Source organism: Carica papaya, chromosome 5 (assembly GCF_054855325.1).
Source record: "Carica papaya isolate Zhongbai chromosome 5, ASM5485532v1, whole genome shotgun sequence".
Classification (NCBI taxonomy): Eukaryota; Viridiplantae; Streptophyta; class Magnoliopsida; order Brassicales; family Caricaceae; genus Carica; species Carica papaya.
Genome location: NC_142313.1, coordinates 8,591,006 through 8,616,953, shown reverse-complemented (window position 1 = coordinate 8,616,953; position 25,948 = coordinate 8,591,006). Strand labels below are relative to the sequence as shown.

At 35.5% G+C, this 25,948-nt stretch overlaps 3 protein-coding genes and 1 pseudogene across 15 annotated transcripts; 3 read left to right on the top strand and 1 right to left on the bottom strand.

The window, feature by feature from the left end:
• The first annotated feature begins 1,535 nt into the window (after positions 1–1,535).
• Positions 1,536–9,050, top strand: ATG6 (AUTOPHAGY 6). 6 transcript variants are annotated; one of them, XM_088219677.1, is made up of 11 exons: positions 1,537–1,947; positions 2,754–3,106; positions 3,220–3,390; positions 4,948–5,072; positions 5,264–5,312; positions 5,808–5,966; positions 6,694–6,779; positions 7,386–7,457; positions 7,896–7,928; positions 8,029–8,178; positions 8,568–9,050. In XM_088219677.1, exons 1-11 carry the CDS (start codon positions 1,797–1,799, stop codon positions 8,815–8,817), a joined length of 1,599 nt encoding a protein of 532 aa, XP_088075803.1. In that variant the 5' UTR covers positions 1,537–1,796; the 3' UTR covers positions 8,818–9,050. The 6 variants fall into 6 exon arrangements, with proteins under 6 accessions (XP_088075808.1, XP_088075807.1, XP_088075806.1 ...); XM_088219682.1 differs by lacking the exon at positions 8,568–9,050 and having other exon boundaries at positions 1,536–1,947; positions 7,813–7,928; positions 8,029–8,177; XM_088219681.1 differs by lacking the exon at positions 8,568–9,050 and having other exon boundaries at positions 1,536–1,947; positions 7,813–7,956; positions 8,029–8,165.
• Positions 9,051–9,822: 772 nt separating this feature from the next.
• LOC110811040 (non-specific lipid-transfer protein 1 pseudogene) lies at positions 9,823–10,167 on the top strand (annotated as a pseudogene).
• Positions 10,168–10,874: 707 nt separating this feature from the next.
• OXA1L (inner membrane protein OXA1-like protein) lies at positions 10,875–20,435 on the top strand. 8 transcript variants are annotated; one of them, XR_015819397.1, is made up of 11 exons: positions 10,875–11,345; positions 12,087–12,569; positions 14,238–14,328; positions 14,454–14,501; positions 14,903–14,961; positions 18,093–18,168; positions 18,252–18,383; positions 18,506–18,580; positions 18,862–18,916; positions 19,382–19,687; positions 20,140–20,435. XR_015819397.1 is itself a non-coding variant. In XM_088220672.1 (10 exons), exons 2-10 carry the CDS (start codon positions 12,103–12,105, stop codon positions 19,630–19,632), a joined length of 1,287 nt encoding a protein of 428 aa, XP_088076798.1. In that variant the 5' UTR covers positions 10,886–11,345; positions 12,087–12,102; the 3' UTR covers positions 19,633–20,042. The 8 variants fall into 8 exon arrangements, 1 of the variants encoding a protein (XP_088076798.1); XR_015819395.1 differs by having other exon boundaries at positions 10,881–11,345; positions 18,506–18,601; XR_015819396.1 differs by having other exon boundaries at positions 10,881–11,345; positions 18,494–18,580.
• A 48-nt stretch (positions 20,436–20,483) lies between these two features.
• LOC110825076 (putative cyclic nucleotide-gated ion channel 13) lies at positions 20,484–25,684 on the bottom strand. Its single transcript, XM_088220671.1, has 9 exons — positions 25,412–25,684; positions 24,768–24,874; positions 23,290–23,845; positions 22,837–23,049; positions 22,472–22,761; positions 22,150–22,261; positions 21,707–21,943; positions 21,044–21,438; positions 20,484–20,956 (listed from the first exon to the last, which is right to left on the bottom strand). The coding sequence occupies exons 2-9, from the start codon at positions 24,794–24,796 to the stop codon at positions 20,653–20,655; spliced, it is 2,136 nt and encodes a 711-aa protein (XP_088076797.1). The 5' UTR covers positions 24,797–24,874; positions 25,412–25,684; the 3' UTR covers positions 20,484–20,652.
• Between the last annotated feature and the right edge of the window lie 264 nt (positions 25,685–25,948).

The window sequence follows — 25,948 nt, the reverse complement described above, 5'->3', positions numbered from 1 at the left end:
AAGGTCTCATTGGAGGCGGTTTGTGAAATTTCTTGCGGCGGCGGCGCCGGGCTCATTCGGTGTTTTTTGGCCAATTGACCAGTCTTTTCACTCCGATTTGGCTATGAACGAGCATAAAATTGAATTTTGTGCAAAATGAAAAGTTTTTACCTTTTTTTGGTGGTCAGAAAGGGTTCCGGTGCGGCGGCTGGGTTGTCTTCTTTGGTGAAAGGGTTCTGGCGGCTAGAGTTAGAGTTTGGTGCTGATAGAGTTTATTTATACCCATTCGTATTTGATTTGTACCGTCCATTGCGTTTGATCTGGATCGTCCGATTGCGATTAAATAAGGAGTAAATCTAGACCGTTTATCGTGATTTACTCTGGACCGTCCGATCGCTTTTAATACGACCATCCGATTGCGTTAAGGAGGGAGTGTATCTAGGCCGTCCGTGCGCGCGGGAACGGACCTCAGCCATTCGATCGCGCACACGTGCGCCCCCTAGCCTCCCACGTCAACGTCTCTGCCACTTGACGCGTCCTGGTTGGTCAGGGCTGCTGACTGGACGTTTGACGTAATAAATTCTTTTAAATTGCGTTTTAATCCCGCGATTTTCGATTATTCTTTTAAAAAATTTTTCAGAATCCAATTTTTCACTATTTCTTTTCAAAATTATTTTTAATTTAATTTTTCATTAATTTTACTCTATTTTTACATTAAAATAAAAGAAAATAAATTAAATAAAAAATTATATTTATTAATAAAAAAAAAATTGGTGGGTGTTACAATATATTAATCATTATTAGTCTATTGTATACTTACAAAAGTAATATTTTTTTATTTTATCAAGTCAATTTATATTTTAACTCAGAAGATCAAATATTAGCATAAAAAGAATCGGATTAAATATACCTATTTTTGCTATGCCCATATTAAGGCGGACCAAGCTATACATATGGGGTAGATTTTCAGATCCTATATCTATTTTGTTAGTTTTATAAACTAAAATTATTATTATTATTTTTTTTAATAAGAGAACACGTGATTAAATACTATGAAAAATATAAAAAATATTTTTTAAAAGATATAAAAAATATTTATGATTAAAATTATAATTAAAAAAAATTAATAGATTTGACCGAGATATGGTTTATACATATCTTATCTGGAAAGTATTTGAAAACTTTGCTTATAATAGCTACATCAATACTCACATTTACACATTTTTATTTCAAAAAAAAAATAAAACAACAATGTGTATACTGGATTTTTGGGCGACTTCATTTAAATTTTGTTAAATGACAACTTTTAATTTTTTAAATCATAACTCTTCCGATTTTATTTAATTTTTTTTTTATCATGTAGTATTTAGAAAAACTGGCTAGTATATTTTTTACCAGTATAACGCCTTATAATAATGTATATTTAAATTATATTTTCTAAATTTTAAAAAAAAATTAATTCTAACTTGCTGATTTTTTTAATTAAAAATATTTTTTAATTAAATAAAACATACTCGTTCACCGTAATACAAAACGTAAGACTGTTCCACGACTGAAGTAATTGACATGAGTTTGGACGAGAAAACGGGTTATCTAGACGGCGCAGATTACGGACCAAACCCAGATGCCCTGGCGCTTTGGCGGGCCTGATAAGAAAATGAAAAAGGAAGAAAGCAGGAGTCTCCTTCATCATATGTTTCGGGAACACACGGAATAGGGCAAAGAAGAAAAAAAAAAAAAAAAAAAAAGAAAGAAGGAAAACTGAGAGCAGAATCAGAGAAGGAAAGATCAAACTGAGAGCAGTGTCGAAAGCAAGGATGAAGAGGGAGGAAGTTCCCTACAAAGGCCGGACCTTTCCGGTTGATCCGAATCTACCAAAATGGGTCTGCCAGAACTGCCACCACTACCTCACCATTGTTGGTGTTGAATCCTACGCCGAGAAGTTCTTGAACGATTCCTCTCGCTCCAGTTAGGGTTTTTTCTCTCCCGCTTTATATATATATATTTATGTCATTCTTTTTGCCTCTGCTGTTTGATTCAAATTTGTATTTGTGCATAGACGCTTGATACATGAATTATGATACTTGTAGCTATTTCTTCTCTTGAGGGGTAATCCTAAGGGTTAATATTTGTAATTTCACGTTTGCTAAATATTAATCGATTGCCTTCTTCCGATTACGGTGATTCCCTTTAAATCTCAAGACTTTTTTTTTTTCCTTTCCCGGATATTAATGGTATATCGTGCTATGGTTTGCTGGTCACTGTACAAAATTGTATTAAGATATTTTTCACATTCTTATTTCGAGGAAGTAAAAAGCTTGCTCACAGTTTCTCTCTCTGTCTGCGACTCTGTTTTGGGTTTGAAATCTTGTGGCAGGGAATTAATTTGTTATGTTTTTTATATATTCAAACAGTAAAACCATCTTTTCATCTGTGTATATATCCAAATATGGCTGGCAAAATTGTGAGTAATTATTTGGCGTGCTTATACGTGTGTATATGTGTACTTTATGATGTGTGGTTTGAGTTGCGCTTCAGTCAAATGGAACAAAATGCTGTGTATTTTATTTCAAACACATTTTAATGAATTTTCCATTTGGCTATATTTGCAATGAGCATTTGATTTTGCCAAATCCATTTGAATTATGATTTGTTGCTACCTCACTCCATTTAAGTGCTACTAAAGAAACTTATGACAGTATCTCAATATATGTTTTCTTATAAGCTAGTTAAAATTTTCCAAAATCATAACAATCTGGAATAAAACATGCCAGCGATTCAGGGCTTTTCAGTGCATGGGGCCAACAGTGTGTTAGGTTCAACACGTATGGACAATTCTTTTGTTGTATTGCCGAAGCAAAAGCCCCAAGGCCAAGGTACCTCCCAAGGAGCCCCTCCACGTCCTCGTGGAGGAGTAGTCCATGCCGATGTGGGACATACTGGAAAAGCAATGGAAGAGTCTTTTGTTGTTGTGGATAAATCTGAGTCCGCATCTGATGGAAGCGGGGCTCATTTACCATCACGAGAAGGGGGACCAAATGGTGCTTTGCATCCAAACAATTCTGGATTTCATTCAACTATAACTGTCTTAAAAAGAGCTTTTGAGATTGCTACATCCCAAACACAGGTATCTAGATCTGCTTAGGTTTGTATATGTTTTTCTGACATGTTTGTCTAGTTTATCTTGCTGACACTTATAGCTGCCTCTAAGATGTTTAGGTCATGATTTAACATTTCCAGGTTGAGCAACCTTTGTGCCTTGACTGTATGAGAGTTTTGTCTGATAAGCTTGAAAAGGAGGTGGAAGATGTGACCAGGGACATTGATGCTTATGAGGGTTGCCTTCGACGCTTGGAGGGGGAACCACAGGATCTTCTTAGTGAGGCCGATTTCCTTAAGGAGAAATTAAAGGTACAAAGCAGTCCTCATTTTTCTGCAGTCTAATTTTATTTTAATGTTAATGGAATGCTACCGATGCCGATATCGTCAATGAGGCTAGCGTAGTGTCTTAAAAAAAAAGACCTCCTGGACTGGATAGACTTGGGCTGCCTAAAACCAAATCACCTTTGTTTCCAGACTAGGAGAAAGAGAATATCCAGTCTCAGTATCGACGAAACCTAAAAAAGCTCTACTTTACAGGCTAGAATACACAGATAACATAATTCTATCAGAGTCTGAATCAGAAGTTCAAGCAATTGCAGGAAGACGTTTACTTTCTTTTTTCTTATGAGAATAAGTCCATTTGGTGTAATATCAATTTTCTTTTTGGGAATTTTGGTAGAGTCGTGAATGTCCCTTTTTCTAGAATTTAATTATCTTATGTAGTTAAAAAAAAAAAACCTTGATAAATGGCCAATTGTCTGTTTTCAGCTTTTCAGTGAATTCTGTCACATTTTATCATTGGTGATGCAATCTTGTTATCTATGTTGTAAGCCATTTGAATATTGATTATATTTAAGTTTTCGTATTTATTTCTTTTGGATAGGTGCAGAAATGAGTTGTATACAGTTTAAGGTTAAACTGAGTCAAACAGTCATCCTGTAAAATGGGAAACGTCTTAAATTTATAAGAAAGGTGATGTAACTTTAAGTTCAAACTTTAAAAAGGTCAGTGGGTCTTGCCTGAGTCCTAAACTGAGTCTTATCTTGCCAAAAGAATTAAAAAGAAAAAGAACCTAGTTCAAAGATAAGTATGATTATTTATTTAAAAAAGTTCAAGTATAATTATTAATGATACTATTAGTCAACTTTAACTTTGGATTAGATTATTTCTTTTTAATTCTTTGGTAGGGTAAGATTCAACTTAAGACCCAGGATAGACCCTGCTGGCTATCCTTTGTGTGAGAGACATGAATTAGTGTCTCTCGTCCCATTAGCTAAGCTTTTTGTTATTTGGAAAAAGAAAAGAATAGAGGGGGTGCTTGTGTTCTTTTTGGTAGACTCTATAGATAATTGATTCCTAACCATTTGTATGCTGTTTAAGTATTATCCTATCACAGGTAGACAAGATCCTGGGGAACTCACTGATATTGTGTGAAATGATTTGGTGTAACTGGTGTTTCTACATGGGTAGCGCCCCCATGGTGCAAATAACTGTCTTGTTTTCTTCTCCCAAAAAAAAAGGTTTGAGTGATAAATTTATTAACAAGTATTTAGGATCTTGGGACCTCACTGATATTTTATTAAATGATTTTGTGAAAACGGCTTTTCTACATTGGCACTCCCATGTTGCCTTGTGAAAGTCATATTACTGTTTTCTACTGCCAAAGGAAAAAAAAGTTGAGTGATAAGTTTGTTAACAAGTATTCAGGATTTTGGGCAGGCCAAAAATGCAATCTTGAATTCTTTTCTACAGATATTTACTGTTATTTTCAGGACATATAATTTTGCTGAGATCTGCTTAAATAGCATTGAGAAGTATCTATCTTATATCAAATATTTACTGGATTGCCTCTTTATGCTACCTTAGATTGAGGAAGAAGAAAGAAAACTTGAAGCGGCAATAGAAGAGACAGAAAAACAAAATGCAGAAGTAAATACTGAACTAAAGGAGCTAGATTTAAAATCTAAACGCTTTAAAGAATTAGAAGAGCGGTAAATTTCTTCCTCTGATATCATCAACTTCTGCCCCTCTTCTGTCATTTCCAGATGTATGAGATGGTCTTAATAATTTTCTTTTTTTTTTTGTCTTAAATTTCTTTTGTCACTAGTTTGTGTTTTGTGTTTATAAACTCTTGAATTGTGGATTTATGTTGGTTATACTGATTGATTTCACTTTGTAATAGGTACTGGCAAGAGTTTAATAATTTTCAGTTTCAGTTAATAGCACATCAGGTGTGTTGCTGATGCCATCCCTGTCGTTTCTGTTCTTCAACTGGCTTGCAAATAAAGTTTGTCTCACTGGTTCACAATTGCCCTAGATATTGGGAAATCAACTCTGTGCCAATATCTCTATTCTTTTGTTAGTTTTTCGAGTATTATGATCAAATTGGAAATTTTCATATCCAAGCAAATGCCTTTGGGGTAGAAAATGATGTTTTTAAATTCATTATTCGATTGCATTTGGAGATATGCTAAAATTTCAATTGGAAAATCATGTATTTTTACTTCTTGAACGAAATATTTATCTTCTGTTTGATTTTCTTTTTTCTTTATGTCTTGTAACCCTTACAGATCATCTGCTATCACTTCTGTGGATGAATGTTAACTTTCTCTTCTTAATGACAAATTTTTTGAGAAATTTCTGGCATAACCATATTTCTTTCCCTTGTTTTACGAACACTTTTGTATTGTTCATTATTTAAACAAAAATTTGTTTTTGGTCAACAGGAAGAGAGAGATGCAATCTTGGCAAAGATTGAAGTTTCACAAGCACATCTAGAGCTGCTGAAGAGAACTAATGTTCTTAATGATGCCTTCCCCATCTGGCATGACGGTGAATTTGGGACAATTAACAATTTCCGACTTGGAAGACTTCCCAAAATTCTAGTAGGAAAATTTTGTGAACTTTTCCTTTTTGAGAATTTCCATGTTAGGTTATTTGGTACCCATCTTTCTTGCATGCATTTTGTGAAGAGGCATGTTAGAGGCATGTTGATGTTTTCTCTCTTTTGCCCTTTTGCATGAAAATTTAATTAAAGGATTTGTATGTTGATAGTTTTTGCCAACATGATATTACTAAAGTAACAAAGATTCAGATGTGCCTGCCTGGGGATGGCATTGCCAACAACATGATATGTATCTAGGATAATTTGGCAAGTTTGATGAACATCCATCCAAAAGGCTATGTTAATAAGGCAACAAATGGCAGCTTAAATGTTACACGAGTTATTAGCAACAAAACCATTATTGTTTAGGTCAATCTTCTGTTAAAAAAAAAAAATCTTACTGTTTAAAAGAATTATGGTTGAAGTATTGAAATGACAGCTTATTTCTTGTTTGTGTCAAGAATTTCCTATATGGAATTAGACATGATTCATAATAAATTATGGGAACTTTTTCAAATTTATATGCACATATTAGTGAATATGTGATCTCTACAGTAATTTTTATTTGTTCCTTATCTTGCATCTTGGTGGGTGGCGACAATTTGATTACTTCTTTATCTCTCTCTGAGACGTACTATATGTTTTTCTTATTTTTTGAAGTTCTTCCCTCTCTTTAGAATGTGAATCATTGTTCTGATTTAACATCTTCTCTGTTGCTGAACATGTAGGTTGAGTGGGATGAGATAAATGCTGCTTGGGGACAAGCTTGTCTTCTTCTCCATACAATGTGTAACTATTTCCGGCCGAAGTTTCAGTATCCTTCTTAGTAAAGTACATTTGGTTCCAGTTTCATTTGATGCTATTAGTCCATATTGTATTTTTTCTTTTTAATTGATGATGTTGAGTTCAGAAAGAACATGCATTTAACTGTATGCATGTTACAATGCTATCCATGCCATAGTTGACTGCATCTTTGTTTCAGTGCTATCAGAGTTTTGTTTATGTATTAGGGAGCTTTTTGTGGTAGTCATACAAAACAAACTTTGAGGACAGTATATTAGACTTCTGTACCTATCCATACTATGGATTAGTTGTCACATAGAAAGAAAAACAGAGAAAAGGAAGCTAAAAAGGAAGATGAGGAATTATCTTTATTAGAGTAAAAAAGATGGCCTGTCTAAGTATGGTTTCTGATTCAGATTCACTTCAGTGGCATCTACCGTGCCCATGTTCTAATTCTGTGTGATGAAAAGGAGCCACTTGTTTTGATTTTGCCGCACCATATGATCTCTACTTGAGTTAATGTCATTCTTCCATGTCCTGCTGAATTTGTTTCAGTAGATGATAATGTGATTGGTGATTTGTCAAAAAATAAAGTAATAATGTGGTCAGTGATGCATCCTTAATTAGTATTTTTTAGAAGTCGAGTCAAAATACATCCTATGGGGAGTTACCCTCGAATTGTGGATACCAGCAACAATACTTATGAGCTGTAAGTACTCCTTTACACTGAAGCGGATTACTGTTTTTATACCAGAGGAATGGGAAACTTGATTGTAGTCTCTTGTGTCTTTGCAACTGGTGGTGCAGAATTCAGGTTTAGCTTCATTTGGTTTTATTCTGGATAAAATATTAAATACTGGTCAGGTTTGTAGGTGGATTTGGATTCATCAAAATAGCATTGAATGAGCCCTACCTTATTATTTGTTCATTTTATGTATAACTGACAGGTAGTGGAAATCCTATAAATATCCTTTTTTGTTTTTGAAATAAACAGTATAAATATATTAACAAAGCTATTCTTCCTTAAATATGCTTCCTATAAATATCCTTCCTTAAATATGCAGATCATGGATGTACTTCACGTGCAGTTTTCTTGCCTTTTCTGACTTGCATGTTGGATGTTCTAACTATTCTGAGTATGTCTTAGGTTTGGTCACCCTAACTTGTTTCGGAGCACTCGGTATGACAAAACCATGACATTGTTTTAGGCATGTCTTAAGGACTTCACTGAGTTTTCTGACTGCATGTTGGATTTTCTAACTATTCTGAGTATGTCTTAGGTTTGGTCCCGTAAACTTGTTTTGGAGCACTCGGTATGACAAAGCCATGACATTGTTTTTGGCATGTCTTAAGGACTTCGCTGAGTTTGCAAATTCTAGGGATCAGGAAAACAACATCCCACCTGAGAACCGTTTCAAATTACCATACAAGTAAGTTTTATTGCCAGCAAGAAATACTGGTGTAGCATGCATGCAGATGATATGCCAGCATACACCTTCATGTCCTTTTTAGACACTTCGTTGAATGCAGCCATAATGTGTTTCATCCAATTAATTTGATTTTTCATTATCTTGATTTATGGAGGTTAATACTGCTGGATATAATCTTGTGTTGTTGGATAAGGAGAAAAATGACTAACAATCATGACAATTTGAGAACTTTTGTTGTTTATGGTTAACAAAATGAAGTGAGGATTAATTTGTTATGAATGATGTCATGTGGTAAAAGAGCTGGACTTGTACATTTATGTGTCTGAAGATGGGATATTTGTTTACTCATGCTCTGTAAGGTACAAATGATGATGGGTTAAAATTGGCAGGATTGAGAATGACAAGGTGGAAAATTACTCTATCACACAAAGCTTCAATAAGCAGGAGAACTGGACCAAAGCTCTGAAATATACACTCTGCAATTTGAAATGGACTCTGTACTGGTTCGTTGGAAGCACAAATTTCCAGTCTCTTTCTGCAATGGTGTCTTCACCTGCTGAGGTACCATCTGTGGGATCTCTATACGCCAAGCGTGGTCCTGACTCCAAATCTATAGCTAGAAACTCATCAAACACCTGATAGGAAAGTGTTGTGCAATGTATTAGCTTGTCAATAGAAATAGATACATAGTCAGCATTACACGTATTCTTGTAAAGTACGTATATAGGATATGAAATCTGCTTAACATTCAACCATCTTTGGGCTACTATGAGAAATATCAATTAACTACAAGTGTAGCTTGTTGGTAGCCACAATCACTGCAAGATTTGTTGCAGGAGATGATCAATTCATGCTGTCTCTTGTTTCTATTCTGGTCAGGATGCAGTCCTGGGTTACTAAATGTGTTCATAGTTTCCATGAATGTGTTCTTTCCTTTTATGAAAATATCTGAAGGCAGAAATTTATCCTTTATTCTCAGAAGGATTTTAACGTGTTTTGCAACAGAGCATAGGTTTCCAGGCAGCAAATTATGATCAAAAAATAAAAAGTTATTCTTGAACCTCTCTTATTTTTTTTTGAACCTCACTGTTATTCTTGAACTTATAAGTGTGAATCGAGAATGTATTTAGCAGCTTCTTCACTATCTGAATTGTGGTGAACAGTTAGCAGCTTCTTGTGTAGGGGACGAGGTAATTCATTTTAATTTTACTGTTTACAGTTGAAGATAATCTTTTCTACACTCTAAAAAAGCTTAAATAAGAAAATTTTACTTTTTTAAAAGAATAACTTAGTTTAATAGAAAATTTGTACCATTTATTTGAATATACATTATAAACAAACTAACAAGTTTAGCATGCGGTGCCTTACTGCACGTCTATACCATCCATTCACATTAATTCTCAACCGTGAAACTTCTCTTATTTCTAGTTAATCATTTCGTTCATTTAATAATAATTAAACAGCTAAAGTTTCCGTCTAAAATCAAATTGAATTAAACTCATGAAACTGGCATGACAAACAACCCACATACACTTGAACACATCCTCCAAACCAATCAAAACAAAGAATATACACAGACATATATATATATATATGTGTGTGTGTACGCACATCCACAGAGTTAAATCAAAGGCAAAGGTAAACATGGGTCGGTGCCTGATAATTGTTTTAGGCATAGTGGGCTTAGTTTTTACAGGGTCAGCCATGAGTGCACCATCATGCTCGCAGGTGGACGTAGAGGTAGCACCATGCTTGCCCTTCTTGAAAAACGGCAACGGCCCATCAAGTACGTGTTGTGCAGGAGTTAAGCATATCAATGGCGATATTAAGAACAAAGCTGACAGGCAAGCTGTATGCCAATGTCTTAAAGCGGCATTAGGCAAGATTGGATCTTACGACCCCAATCGAATCCCTCTACTTCCTAATAAATGTGGGATCCCCGATCTCATTCTTCCTCCAATCGATCAGAACACTGATTGCGCCACGTAATCTCCCTCTTTCATCATCTTTCCCTCTACTACGTTAATAAATTTTTAAAAATTTCTTTGTCAGATAATATTTACATAATAATAGTATTATAATAAATTTTCTGAAATAACACAACTAAATTCTTAATAGTACAGAAAAGAATAAAAATATCCACTATTGATAATATATTTACTAATTTAATTAATATATATTTGCTTTACATTTCTCATCTCAAATTATTGATCAATTTGCCATTGCAGGGCATGATTCTGCGTGTACGATGGGTAGAATCAAGAGGACCTGTTGGTGCTAGAAAGGAGTATATAATGTTATGTACCAAATAAATTTGGAAATGAGTCAAGCACTTGATCAAAAGTCTGTGTTAAATAATTGATGTATCGATCTCTATATATATGAATAATAAATACATAGTTTCGTTTGATTTAATACCAGTCGTTGGTTTTATAGCCTTGAGAGAGGAAACGAGATGGATAATAACTAATATATAAATGATATATACACACACATATATATATATATACTCGCATCGTCGCAGGCGTACTTACACGCACATATACATTTATGTGTATATATATATATATATATATATATATATATATATACCTAGGTATATGTAAGCAAACTGATCCTGTTATGCAGCTTGATCATCGCGGGTTAACATGACTTTTTCTCCATATATACACATCATCTCAAATTACTATAATGTAGTAAGCAACAGTTCCAGCTCTCCTCACAACTTCTCTCTTTATTATAAAATTAAGTCATCTGTTGCTTCTTTATATTGGCGCCATGTGCCCTGCATCTTGGGGGTACCCTACTACCCCTGCGGTTTGGCCATATTAAACGACAGCGTACTGATTACCAGCTTCCTTAACAACAGCGTCATTCATGCCGACCATTTTCTCGATTCTCTTCCATTTATTCGGGTTCCAAGAGCGCGGAAGCCTGGTTGCGTTGCAAAACGGTGCCATTTAAATTTTGGGGTACCTCGGATCAACTATTTTGAGAGACCAGAGCCCACGGCCCACCACCTGGTTTATTTAATTGATATAAACGGTGCGTTTTAAGTTTAGAAAAATGAACCCTGTCATTGCACACAGTCGACAGCGGAGCTTCCAGTCGTGATTGCTGCCTGCTGGCTCTGGAACTGGTTTCTCTGTCTCACTGTTTGGGCGAAGGTAACAATTTCCATTTGGTTGTGCGTATAAAAATACTGCGCTCTAGTTGATTCTTTTAATCTTTTTGGCTGTTCGGTTGCTCAGAATGTACGAAGCACAAAAGGAATTTTGCTTAGAATTTAAAATCACTGAGTATTTATTCGAAAAAATTTTGGGGACTGGAAATATTGAAACCAGAGGGTGCTTTTCTTCTTCATTCTGTCTTTTCCTTTCCCTGTTTATTTCCCTTTACCAACTGTGAGAAGAATTAACGGTCTTAGATTTATTTGACCCTTATCTTTTGGTATAGTTTGTTCTACTGTTATTTCCGTTTGATGATTATAAGAACTTCTTTATGGATGAGAAAAATACAGTAAAAAGGGAGTGAAAGTAATGATCATCACTTAAAACTTGGAAAATCAAAACCTATATGAACCACCATGCATTTTTTTTTTTTGGAAATCTGGATCACCATGCAATAGATTTGTTGGCGCATTTGATCATTTGGACCTTTCTTTTTTTTTTTTTGGTGGGTGGGTGGTGGGGGGTGGGTGGTGTTGGAGTGTTGCGGATTAATATCACTAAGAACTAGAAAAGAAAACAGAAAAGTGCAATTAGATGTTATAATCTTTTGATATCCATTTGTTATTAGAAATATAATATCTCCATAGCAGCAGCAAGAATTATGATAATGCTTATGGTTGTCATTTTAATTTGTTATTATTGCTCCAAGTCCGACATATACAAGACTTATTTTAGCAGGAAGTGTCTTCTGTAAATGGCTTGTACTCGCAGCATCAATAAAAGACTGACCCTTCTCACCAGACGGCTTCACCCATCATTTGGCCACCTTCTTGCTAATAACAATGATGATACTAAATTAAATTCTCTCAATTTGAGCCCCTCTCAGGATCCAATTTCCAAAACTTCACCCCAGTGTTCATACAATGGAATCGATGGGCTAGGTTCTATATTCCAAGGGAGGAGATGTTCATCCTTTTCTCAGACTATGGGGCTTGGATTCTCCTTCTGTAGGCATATGTCTACCACACAGGAAAAATGGTCTGAGAAGCTAGATGATGTTGGTTTTGTTGTTGAAGTTATCCCAGAGAAGGCCCTGGAGGCTCTAACATCTCAAGCTCCTGCCGTAAACGAGGTCGCTACTGCTGCAGCAGATTCTTCGTTTCCTGTTGCCGCCCTCCAACACCTGATTGATGCTGTACACTCATTTACTGGTTTAAATTGGTACCTTATTTTATGCTATGCTCCTTCATTATTTTACTTTCATACTTGTCCTTGATTTTGTAAAATGGGATTCTTTTTCTCGTTTGCTTTGTAGTGATAAGTTCTATTTGAGAAATATATTTAAAAGAGATCAAGATGATATGAGAATGAATTTGTAGCTTGAATCTTCTGCAGACATATAAGGGAAAAGTGGATGCTTAAGCTTGTTTACAGTCTTATAGACAATAATCACTTTGCCAAAATACTGCACAATCGGTGCTCTGCCTGGGAAGAAGAGCGAACAGCTGGCAATTTTCATGTGAAAAGTACCTTTGGAGATCCAATGTTAAGTGGCTGTATAGTCTTAGATAATTGTTTTCAGTTTTCTATTTATAAGAAAATTAGAAGACATTTTTATAGATGTTCTTTCAAGTTGAAGAAAATTTTCTAGTAAGAATATTTTTGTTTTTTGTCAAATCAAACTTGTCTTTTTGAACCTGAATTTGTAAGGACAAGTTGAATGCAGATACATTCTACGGGGATCATTAATTGTGATACCATATATAAGGTGAAGGATGTATGATAGTGTATACACCAAAAGCACAATTAGCTTAATTTTCATTCTTGCTAAATTAAATAAGGAAAGTACTTATATGGCATATGAGGTGAAGGACATAGATAAACTGCCTGTGATGTTAATGTGATGATGAACCATTACCTAAGCTATTTGGGTTTCACTTTTTCATTAAGAAGAAAAATATTGAACTTGAGTTTATACCAGATTTGGAGACTGTCTTCTTTCATCATTTTTATTTTTAAATTGTAGTTAAGGTTAAAATTTAAGTTGCATATTGGAATTAAATTACAGAATTTTGGTATTTTTCTTTCCTCTCAGGCTGTTTTGGTTCTCATCTAACCCACACTTCTCCATTCTATTCTTCCTCACCTTTCCTTATTGTCTACTTTCCTTTCCGTAATTCATATATATATTATTTTCTCATTCTCTATTCTTCCATCTGCCTTTTCTTATTCTACGTCGTAATTTCATGGTCCCACTACTACTTGAGCTCTCCTCATACCGAATTCTTTGCCTCCACGTGCAAAAGAATTGGAAAATGTTCATACCTAGAGAAGCAAGTGGTTAAATATGTATGATAGAATGGTTTCATTATTAGTTAAAGAGGTGAAGCTATCATATGCATGGTTGATATTTATTCCAAGAATTTAAGTTATAATGGTTTATGATCAGTATTACTTCTTGGGAGTTCGACAGTTTTTTTTTTAAGTTTTACTTTTTATTTTGTAGTTGGGCATCATTAACTTCTACTTTCCATTCTTTATCTCTCTTTAGTGTCTGCGTATCTTTTCCTAATTCATATATATTATTTTCTCTTTCCTTATTTGTCCTTCTGCCTTTTCTCATCCTACATCACAATTTGATGGTCCCACATCAGTGTCATATTGCTTGCCCTCTTCTCATGCCAAACATTTTGCCCCTACCCAGAAAGGACTGGAAAAGAATTATACACATGATAAACGACTGCCTAAATATGTATAATATGAATGTTCTGATAATACACATGGGTTGTAATTAGTAAGCAACGAAGCTACAATGGTTTGTGATTTGTGTTGTTTGGGAGTTCCACACTTTTTGCATTTGAGGTTTTTCTTAGTAGTGTACTTTTGCAGGTGGTCATCAATAGCTTTGACAACTCTACTGATTCGAGGTTTTACGGTTCCCCTCCTTATAAGTCAACTCAAGTCTACTTCAAAACTTAATGTTAGTTTTCCTGGACTGAAATTGCCAAATCTGTGTATGCATACATAATAAATTGTTCTTACCGTCTTTAAGAGTAGAAAATTGTATTAGTATCCACTCCTACTGATTTATTCTGGTTCATATAGATGATGAGGCCACATTTGGAGAAGTTAAGACAAGAGATGAATGACAAGGTATATGTTGCACTTTCTTATAATCCAATATATGGAGTTACCTGATGTATTTTGAAAAAATCATTTTGCTTTATCATCTATCAACCTGTCCTTATCTCTTTCATGGAAAAGGAGCTATTGCTTGCAACAGGTTTTTTTAATTCTTTTTTGTTGCATGTTCTGATACCAGAAGTTAAAAGTCCAGGTTCACTTGTCTGTGTGGCAAACCTTTTTTTTTTGCTTGAAAGTCGTGCTTGACTTATATCTAAGCCTTAATATCGTAAAAAAAGTTAATTAATTTGTTTGAATTCTCATTTGGTTTGATCTCGGTTGCACTTCTGCTTTCTCTCGATAAAATGTTAATTTTTAAATATTTTTGAAGAAGCCAGCTTTTTCCAGATTCTTGATGCATTATCTTCTAGGCTATGGATCCAGATGCAATAACTGAGGGCCAAAAAAAAATGAAGGCATTGTTTGACGAGTAAGTGCTGTTTACTACATTCATTCCGATAACTTCCGAGGTATACATAGCTGCTTCATGTGAAAATACTCTCTGCTAGTTCTGTATGACAGTCATTATGATAGCATATTTTTGCTGATAGGATTCATTGGTCAAGTATGAACAAACCTTTTTCTTTTCTTCTAGTGAATCCATTTAGACCTCTTCTAGTGAATCTAGAGGCTGGCTTTTATTTTTCACCCAGAAGATGGTGCTTTATTGTTTTGTGATTTTGTCTGCCCGAAAGACAGAGAAAAAAGGCTTGACAATTTAGGAGGTGTAAATTCTACCTTATTTATTGTATCTGCAATGCTCCATCCAGAAGAATATAATCTGAGTTAATGACATGAACAGAAGAATAACTGTTAAATTTTCAGTTAACTAACAACTTGGATATTGTAACATCCCATATAATTTAGTGTTTAATTTTTGGGGTGTTTTATTAGAGTTTTTAGATAATCCAGGGGCCTTCTGCAAATTTAAAAGGGTTTAAGGACTTAAACAAAATAAAATTTCAAAATCCATGAATTAATCCCTAAATCAAATTTAGAAAGAGAATGGAGCAGCAAAAGGAAGGAGAGGGAGAGAGGGTTGATCACGCGAGAGAGAGAGGGGGATCGGAGGCTCTCCGGCATGTGAATAGAAAAACACCGCCATGGGAAAGTGAAGACCGAGAAGGAGGAGAGATTTCTGGGAGACTGAGCACCTTCCCCACCACTCGTGAAAGCCGATGCGAATGCAAGAAAACAGGCAAGGAGAGATCGATACTCACTATTCTCATTTATACAAGCAAAGTCACAATAGGGAGATGAATTTGGAGGCTGCGTGCGGAATTTCACCAGAACACAACCACTGACAAGAAAGGAACAATAGGAGGAAATGCTAGGAGGGTCAGCACCGCAATTGTGAGTGAGAGATAAGTTGATCTACGCTTCACAACAGGGATTTAGAGTTTATATACTGAATTTCTTGTGTGCTGCATTGTAATTACGATATGGACTGGTGGTGAAATTTATAGTGAAGAAAGGGTGATGGATTTACAAATTGGGAGAAGAACCGGGTGGGAAATCTGAAGGAAATGTAGGAGTTAGGATAAGAACAGGAGTAGGGTTGATCTGATTGGATTGAAAGAGGATTTAAAAGCAGAAGTAAAAGAAACTTGATGAATAAAATATGCTGAACAAGCGGTACTGACTTAACTTAATAGGGGAAATTGATCGGGAACAAGGTCTGATTTACATACTGGGACTTAGAAATAAAAAGGGGATGTTAAGGACTAACGGCTTGATTGAGAGTGGGAAAATGGAAACAGGAGTGGGGAACCTGATGACGATGGTAGGCGTAATAATCGAGTAAAATTAAGAATGATTGAATACAAGGTGGTTGAGTTGGCAGATGAGTGTAGAATAATTAATTTCTAAAGTTATACGCAGTAGTAGAGAAGGGGGAACTCATTTAAAATAAAACTGTGCTTTAAAGTGCTTATGGCTGAATCTGCAGTCGGATGTGCTATGAGAGCAGTGAACTGCTCGGCTCCCAAGACAGAGTCATTAATTGAAACGTGTACTGGCCCGTTGATGGGTCGAGGGGTGGATACCCTGAGATAAAGTGCTGATCTGTTAATTGCGGTGTGTGAATGAGCTTGTGAATGTGTATGTGACATGGGAATTAAACTGCTGATTTGTAAATTGCTGTGTGTGAACGAGCTTGAGAATGTTTATGTGACATGGGAATTAAAATGCTGATTTATAAATCGTTATATGTGAATGAACTTGTGAATGTGCATGTGACATGGGAATTAAAATGCTGATTTGTAAACTGCTGTGTGTGAGTGAGCTTATGAATGTGTATGTGACATGGGAATTAAAATGTTGACTGGTAAACTGCTATGTGTAAATGAGCTTGTGAATCTGTATGTGACATGGGAATATTATCAAGTAAAATTAAGAGGTGAGGTTGATAGAATAGGAAGGTAACAGAAGCTCAGTAAGGCTGGGTGTATATAACTGGAATTGTGTATTGGGGGAATATGAGGTATCATGGTTAGGATTCTACTGGGTAAAAGACACCAAAAAGTCTGAAGGTGACATCTATGAGCGAGACTTGCAGTAAGTTGTAAAAATGGCCTAATATCAGTGAGGCTTGAGTGAGGAGGAATGGCAATCAGGTAGGAGAATGTGAGAGAAGGCGGGCATGTGTTTTGTTTGAACAGAAATACAAGGAATACTGGGAGTGAAAGTGCATAATAAATCAACCGGTGCAGGATAGAAAACTAACAGAGGAGACTTGAGAGTAAAATAAATAAATAAAACCTCAGATGGGTTATGGGGGGGGGGGGGAATGTAGGATCGGCATGACAGTGTTCCAAAAAGATATTTGGAGAGTTTGAGTGGGAAATTCGGAAAGTGGGATAGACAGGTCTGGCAATCAAATGAGAAGTTTGAACTGAACCGGAAAAATTTGAGGTAAATAGGGTAGGCAGGGATACCGGATGTTATCCCAAAATTTGGTTGTAAAGGTTCTAATCTTTGGTGTGATGTGTGAATTTACTTACTGGGCAAAACAGCTCATTACATTGTAAATTTTCAGAGCAGGTAAAACAAGAACAAGAAACGGATGTGCAGGAAGCTTGTCTCCAGACCTGAAGAGGCACATGGACTTTTTGGGACGTATATGCAGTCTTATTTGGAATGAACTTCTGTGAGAACAGAAGCACCGACACCATATTATAGAGGCAAACAGCATTATACAATCTGATCATTAGCATAACCGTGTTGTGTTGTTTTTGTTTCTGTTTACTTCTCTTTCTTTTCCTTCGTACTGAGTTGTGCAGTAATGCTTGTTATAGTGGAAAAGCATATAGATACATATTGAGACAATTTATTAATAAAATGCTTCACACATAGCATGTATTACATGTATGGAGTGGAGATGTAATACAAGAGATTTTGGTGGGAAAAAGGGACTGGTAGATGAATGGACAATTACTTTCAGGTGTGCGGGTTGTCACAGATACAATATCCTTATTTTGTAGTTCTTTCTCCATGCATCTTTAATATTATTTTTCTTTTCCATTTCCTTGTTTTCTACTTATTTTGGTTGGGTCGCTTCAGGTATGGAGTTACTCCCTTTACTCCTTTGAAAGGGCTTCTTATTCAAGGTCCCATCTTCATAAGCTTCTTCCTTGCTGTAAGGTTCTCATTTCTAAAAATATTGTTGTAAAGTGCTTCAATTATTACTGTTTCTACTGATCTGCCTATACTTTTGCATAGATAAGAAATATGGCTGAGAAGGTCCCATCATTCAGGAGTGGTGGAGCTCTCTGGTTTACTGATCTCACAACACCAGATAGCTTATTCATCTTGCCAATTCTAACATCATTGACTTTCTGGGTCACTGTTGAGGTAGTAGCTTTTCTTTTTCTTGATTTGAAACTAACAGTTTCATTTATCAGAGGGTTTTTCATGTTTCTTTCTCATTTAATATTTGGTACTGATAACCACCATGTATCTAGTGCAATATGCAGGAGGGTCTGGAAGGGAATCCAGTTGCTGGTACAATGAAATACTTTTCAAGAATCCTTGCTGTTGTTGCAGTTCCAGTTATGATAACTTTTCCCAAGGTGTATAAGGTTTTCATTATTGTGTTGGAGCGTGGGATTTGCTGAGATTCTCTCTGTTGCATTAGTATTTATAATAAGGATAGATATAACAGTTCTTCTGATCTATTGCATGTTTCTTCATTTCTCATATTCATTTCAAAGTTTTCTTCTGATAGTTTTTTATTTTCTCAATTGAAGACCTATATTTGATGCCTTCAGATGTCTTTTTTTAGATACTGTAAATTTTCAATGACTGGAAACTAGGAACCTTATTTTTGCAGGCATTATTCTGTTATTGGCTCACCTCCAATCTATTTTCTCTTACCTATGGATTAGGTAAGTTCTATTTTGGAATTCATCAACACTATTGGTATACCATTTGATGGATTTTTAACTTCAGCTTAGTTTTGGTGCACGTCATATAAATTTTTCCATTCAATCTTTCATTTAGAATAAAACTTAGGTGTCTTTTTTTCTCTTTGGTTAAAATTTCTAGATATGCTAACAGGGAAATTTCTCTGAATGGGAAACTATGTGGTGTTTCCATGAAAAATAATGGGTGCCCTGTTCCATTTTAAGCATGTTGAATGTGTTATTCTTAGTGAGTAATATGAGCTCTTGACGATATCATGTATGTAAAAACTCTGACTGCAACCTGTGTAATTAAGTCATATTAAATGAATTCTCCAGATAATTTAGAAAAAAACTTTTCTGAAGAATAGTTTGCCTGCAATGAAGTAGCTAGTTCTGGTAGTTTGGATGAAAGCCTTTAGTTATTTCTTTCAATTATTTTTGTTACAGCAATTAGACAGCCAGATGTGAAGAAGTTACTGGCTCTTCCCGAGATTCCTGTTCCACCTTCTGATGCATCACAACATAAGTTCTCTCTGTTTTCAGCACTGAAACAAGAGACTGCTGTTAAAGCTGAACCTCCTGTGCCATCTGAACCATCAAATCTAAGTCACAGAAGGATATCATCATCTTCTATTATCAATCAAAGACTGAGAAGCCTAGAAAAACAAGTTAAAGGCAGAAAGAAAAACAAAAAATGAAACATGTTTGGCTGTCATTCCTATTTGCTCGCATATACAAGAGTATAGCAGCCAGGTAGGTTGCACGCTTAACGTAAACTATTTAATATTGGTGATTCTAAGTATCCTTTTAATGCTTACTTGTTTAGATTAATTGTTTCATCAGTAGTGTCAAACAGTTTACAGATGAGTGTCCATTGTATTGACAAATGAACTAGTTAGCAGACAGATCATGGAGGCCCAGTGTTGTTTGCAGATGGAACTGCAATGTTTGTGATGTTAATTCGGATGTCATGCAAATCTGGTGTAGCTTGTTTTGGACCTTCCCTCTACTATGCAAAACTATTTAGCCATTGTTGTCACTCAATGAATTTCTTGTAACTCACTCCAGTATTAGTTGACTCAATGTTAATAAATAACCGAGTCGAACACATTGATTTTTTAAAAAATGTTTTTCTTTTAGTAGAGCTAAATGCGATCGGGAATAGAGCTAAATGATTTAACTTTTTCTGCTTTTCTCTTTTGCAGCAGATATGTTTCACCTGTTTTATTCTCGGGTACTGTTTGGTTGAAGAGGGACCCCATGTTTGTTCACATTGATGCCTCTTATTAGGTAAAACGTAACGGAAGCTTCTTGAGAAGTTCTCGATAATCTTACGTTACAAGAATCATAACTCAGTATGGTTGTTTTGCACAAACGTTGTCCTCAATTTATTCTTGTGCCAAACAATTAGATCCAGACCTTCAAATTGTTTACTAGATAATGCTGGCATATTGCTGCGAGATATGAATTAATGAGAATCAAGGCAAGTACATTTTTGTTACCTTTCATGGATTGAGGGTTTTTAATGTTATTCTGGAAGCCAATAAAATTATGAGCAATTTTGTTATTTTATTAGAAATGTATAAAAAATTAAAAATGGAATTACAAAATACCCAAATGGATAAAGTTGGAACTGTGATGTATAGGTCACTACTATATACATCCTTGTTCTGCTAGTTAAACTTATTTACCAACAATAAAATGGACTAGAACATGGGCTAGCTATCATCAGCAGTAAAATCTGGCTCAGTTGGCTTCTGAGGCAGCAAAGGGGGTAGTCTTTGAGCTATTCTAGTGTTACAACTACCATTTTTCCGTAACATTCGTAGTGCATTTGTTGCGAACCTCGATGCATAGATGGTGGCACCAAGGCTTGGTGTGTTTGCAGTGTCGTTTGCCAAAGCATCTTGTAGCCTTTCTTCTGCTTCACGCAAGGATTTAGCCATCTTCCTCTTACAGTGCCTTTGCCATGCTGATTGTATGAAGCATGCAGCCCACGTCCTCCACTGCACCGAGTAGAACCTGAAAGAAACACCAAGAAAATCTTAACAAGGACTATATACATAAATGCTTGTAATGTACAATGATAAAAGTCTATACAAGTCTTGCCTGAAAGTGTGCTGGAGTTGCTTGCTATGCATACGGCGGAACTGTTTGGCAACAAACTTCAAGTCATCAGCCATGAGAGCAAATGCTTCGACCTCTGATAAAGCTTGTACTGTTCTAGTTGAGATAGGGAGGTTGGAGGGGCCTTGGGGATCCAATGCCCATGTAAGAAGTGCCTCTCCACAGAAATCACCTGCTTTCAGATAAACAGAATTGAAGAAGCCAGTTCTTCCACCATTAGTAGTTGTACTCACTAGACTGCCTCGCATGATAAATAGCATCTCCTCAACTGGATCCCCTTCTCGGACTATGTGACTGCTCTCCGTGTAAAGAACTGGCTTCAGACGATCACACATTGCATCTAAAAGTTGCTCGTCCATTTTTTTGAACAGCGGCACCTGGAGAAGAATTTATATTTCTTTTAGATAAGGTTTAGTTCAAATGTGCAAGAAAATATAGTAAAAACAAGATAAATATATGAATGAAATTAGTACTTTGCAAATGAAATATTTATTGCTAATAGAGTTTGATTCAGTTATGAATTAAATATGAAGATTATGATTTAGTTTTATATATTAAATAACTATAGTTTTATATATCCATATAAAAATGGTCATGTGTGTGTAATATAAAAAACAGAGGAAGTAGATACAGAGAATCACTGACCCTCATGAGCAAAGATAGGCAAAGGTGGCGCTTGACATCCCTCCTGATATCTTTAGGAAGGTTACGAAGTAGAGTCTCTTCTTCTACACCTCTGGTTTCTTGCCATTTGTACTGTTCATACCTCCTTATACGTTCTCTCAGGTCCTCTGGAAGCAGACGATGAGACATCCATTGCTCTGCATCTTGTCTCCTCACTCTCATTTCCTCTACTCTAACTGTAGTAGATTGCAGATATCTCTGTCAACATAAATAAAAAATTTGAGAACTTCTTGCTCATTTTATCCAGAATATGAAGACTGTAGTGTGTAAAATACCAGGCTTCATGTCATATGCTTATAATGTTCAAATGGTTAACGACAGAAGAAGCAAAAGAAAGATTAAAATAACTACCGAAAATAACGGCGTATTTTGTCTCATGTTTACAGGACAAGATGGTGCAATACCTGCATATTGCCTATAAGAAGTGAAAATAAGACCAACCCAGTGATGGAAATGAAAACAGCAAAAATGATCTCCCCAACAAACAGGCTTGTCTTGAGATTTTGGCCCAGAGAACTGCAAATGAAGAGAAACTTTAAGTTTTTCTTTAATTTTCTTGAAATGAAATCAAATTTTATGTCATTATTATAAAGCAAGTTAAGCCAAGTTTGGAACAATGTTATGATGAAATTAACTATGACTCTTGCTGGTGATATTTCAAACTATCTGAACCAGAAGTTGATATTTTTTTTCCAGGATTAGATATAAGAGGACATATGTACAAACCTGAGATTACGCAGACCCCACCAAAAGCAGTAAAAGAATTTCTGGGGGAAGTCCCTTGATTCCACCACACCAGTTTCAAGAGCATCAATAAAAATCCCAAAGTTGAAGATTGTTGAATTTTTAATTTCTTCAGGTCCGATAATAGGACAAGTATCCTTCAAAAAGTCATTGTTGTTAGCATTATCACAGTACAAATTTATGTAATTGCATCCAGGTCTGGCTTCACATGCATCACGCCAGCAACTATCTCTACGTTCTATCGAGAACAAGTACCAAAAGGCTCCAAATGCCTGGGACATGACAGTTGGTTAAGAATCGAAACAGTTAACTAAGAAACAATTGAAACATTGTTGAATCATGCTTACATGACTGGCTAGCATAAAGAGTATGAGGTTCAACGCAGCTCCAGCCAATGCAGTTTCAGCAACTCCGCCAGAAGTTCTTGTTACATCTCTGTAGAGTGGGATGATTCGAAGAATTCTTGGCACATATTGTGAGAAAATAACAAATATCAAAAAGTCCTTTGTGATCAATGCAACAGGCTGATTCACCAATGGAATGACAAATAGAACCACTACCTGAGCAGGACAGAGAAAAAGTTTAGTTGCAGATCTACCATTTCCTTAACACTCAATGTTGTTATTCACTATCCATTAGAAGAAGTGCTCATAATAAGCTTTGAATTTGAGAAACGAGTGCAGGTGCTTCCACTCTTGATCACTGAGCTCTATTGATTTAAATGAAGTAAATTATTGCTAAAAGCATACTGAAGAATGCTGGTATAATGTTCGCCAAAGTGAAGAATTTAGGGAGCATACCTGTGGGAGAGGAAGAATTGCCAGAGCATCAATTGTGAAATTTGAGTGCAGGTATCTCTTTGCTATGATTAAAGGATCTTCTATCAACTCACCCCTCCCAAGAACTCGAGATGGGGGAGCAACAAATGCGGTTTTGAACTGAAAGATTATGCGAACTATGTAAAAGACATCAATGAATGTACGGAGGACGCAGGCGGTAATTTCCAATTTTGTGTCCAAATTAAGGCAGAATTTTTTTCCATCCACCACGGGGATGTAAAAGAACAATGGATCCACGGCCAAAGCAATCACACATGATAACAAAAATATCTTGTTCCAGTTCTGAAGAAAAGCTCCTTGTGGGTTGAGAGTTTTGTTCCTATGTTTCACTTCCTTCTCTGGATGTTCTCTGTAAGAATAAAAGCTTAATGGTTTTTTCAAGCTTTTAATCCTTTCAGACCCCATCTCAAATCCTCTTCGGATGCTACTCAAAACAGCAGCTATGGATGGCCTAGTTTGCACGGCATGTAACTCACTATTACTGGAGAAAGATCTCTCTGAACTCCAATCTTCAAACCTGAATTAGAAGCATTGAAATAAGTATCAGGAAGTACAAAAGCAAATCTTGGGACATTACTGAAGCCATATCAAGAGAAAGAATGCCCAACAACAGGCATGACGTAGACAGATGAAAATAAAACGTAAGCACGTATTCTCAATCTCTTCTAGTAAATATTGATTAAGTTTATGCAGAAGACTAACTTCGAGTCTCGCAAAAAATGCAGAATTCGTCATTTTGTGAATATATTATAAATTAACAGTGACCGATTTATAATATTTAATTCTGTAGAGCTAAGAATTTAATTCACTACTACTGTACTGATGGTACTACGATTATTATGTTGAGTTAAGTTTCAATAAATTTATTACGTTTTTTTGGTGAAAAGGTATTAGATTCACTTAATTAGGATGGGTATAATGGGTTAAAAATCTAATCTAACATTTTCTTTCAAAAAAAATCTCTGCAGATGACCTTTTTTGGTAATATTAACAAGTAATTTGGTCAGTTTGCAGAAGGGAAAATAAGCTAATCCGGTGTCTTCAATTGTTTGGGTTTGTTTGACCCCGAACTGCAATTGCATAGAGATTATTCTGTTCATCTGAACTTCCTATTATTGAGATTATTTGATTGCATTAAATATAAAATTAAATGAAAAAAATTCGGATTCCACTGTAGCACTCAATACAAATATATGTGCCTAAGTACTTGAGTGTTGAGACCAACAAACTTCACTAGGCTATATTTGGAAAACATGGAATTGTATAATTGAAATAAGCACGAATTTTCAAACGAATTACACAACAAAAATCATATGCTCCAAATATAGGCCTAGCCTTAGTGTTAATCAACGACAGAATCACCCTTTCTTATCAGAGGAAAATAAAAAGGACTAACGATCTTTTTAGATCAAAAAGTAAATTTTGAAGAATAAACTAACCTCACAAATTTAACTCGCTTGAAATTCATAACTCTGGCTGTTTGAATGCAGAGAGTCCCTTAAGCGAACCTTGAGATTAAGCTTTACTTCATTCACGAATACAAGCCCTGTAAACCCCAAGTTTAAATTTGTAATGCCAAACAGTTATGAGTAACAGGGTATGAATTAACATATATTATTCGTCAATGCATGTAAACTAATAGGGACGACAACCCAGACGCCATCCACACACCTAATACCATCTAATCTCCCTTTTTCCTTTCTGACGGTCAGCATAGGACACAAGTGGCATTAAGTAAAGTTTTTCTTATATCCTGCTTTAGATTTTTAAAAAACGGAGTGGATTAAAATCTTCAATTAGAACCATTTTTTTAAAAGGAAAGTTGAATGAAGCAGAGAGAGTTGACTAATTCATCTGAAACCGAAGAAAACGTTTTATAGACTAAAAAGGTAACGATCTCAGTGATGGCAGTTTAAACAGAAGAAGAAAAAGGAAAATTAATAATGGTTGACAAACCACAAGAACAACGATAAAAGTCATGCTTCTCCATTTTCTCTAAAAAAAAAAAAATTATGGTAACATAAAAAATGCTTTGTACGGAATGGTACCAAAAAGGGAAAGAAGAAAAGCGACGAAGACCCACCTCAAGGAAGGGAGTACGGTTGGGTTGAAGGAGACGATGTTGCTTCCAGTTATGGAACTTTTTGCCAGTTGTAAAAATTTTTCTCGGTAACCAAACACAGGGGGTGGAAGACGTTGTTCTACCGGAGAAACAAGAAAAGAATGGTTAAGAAATGGAAGAATCAGGAGAGAAAAGAAATATAGGTTCAGAAATAACGTGTTGGAGAAGAAAGTTCGCGGAGAGAGGGTTGTGTAGTAATGGCAGTTTATAGTTTCTACGTACGGGTTCGGAAGAGAGCAGAGAGGAAAGGAGGGGGAAAATCGAGAAGACGCAGTCATTAGGAAAGAGAAGTAAAATTCCAAAAAAGCCCCAGACCTATATAATACACCCATTGCCTTATATTTTATGCACTCTACCTAAAAGAAAAAAGTATTAATTGTTAGACAAAAAAGAAAAATAAAATTACTATACCTACGTATATATATATATATATATATAATGGCAAAAAAATATTAAAAATAAATTCAAATATTATTTAATATTTTCATAAAATATATA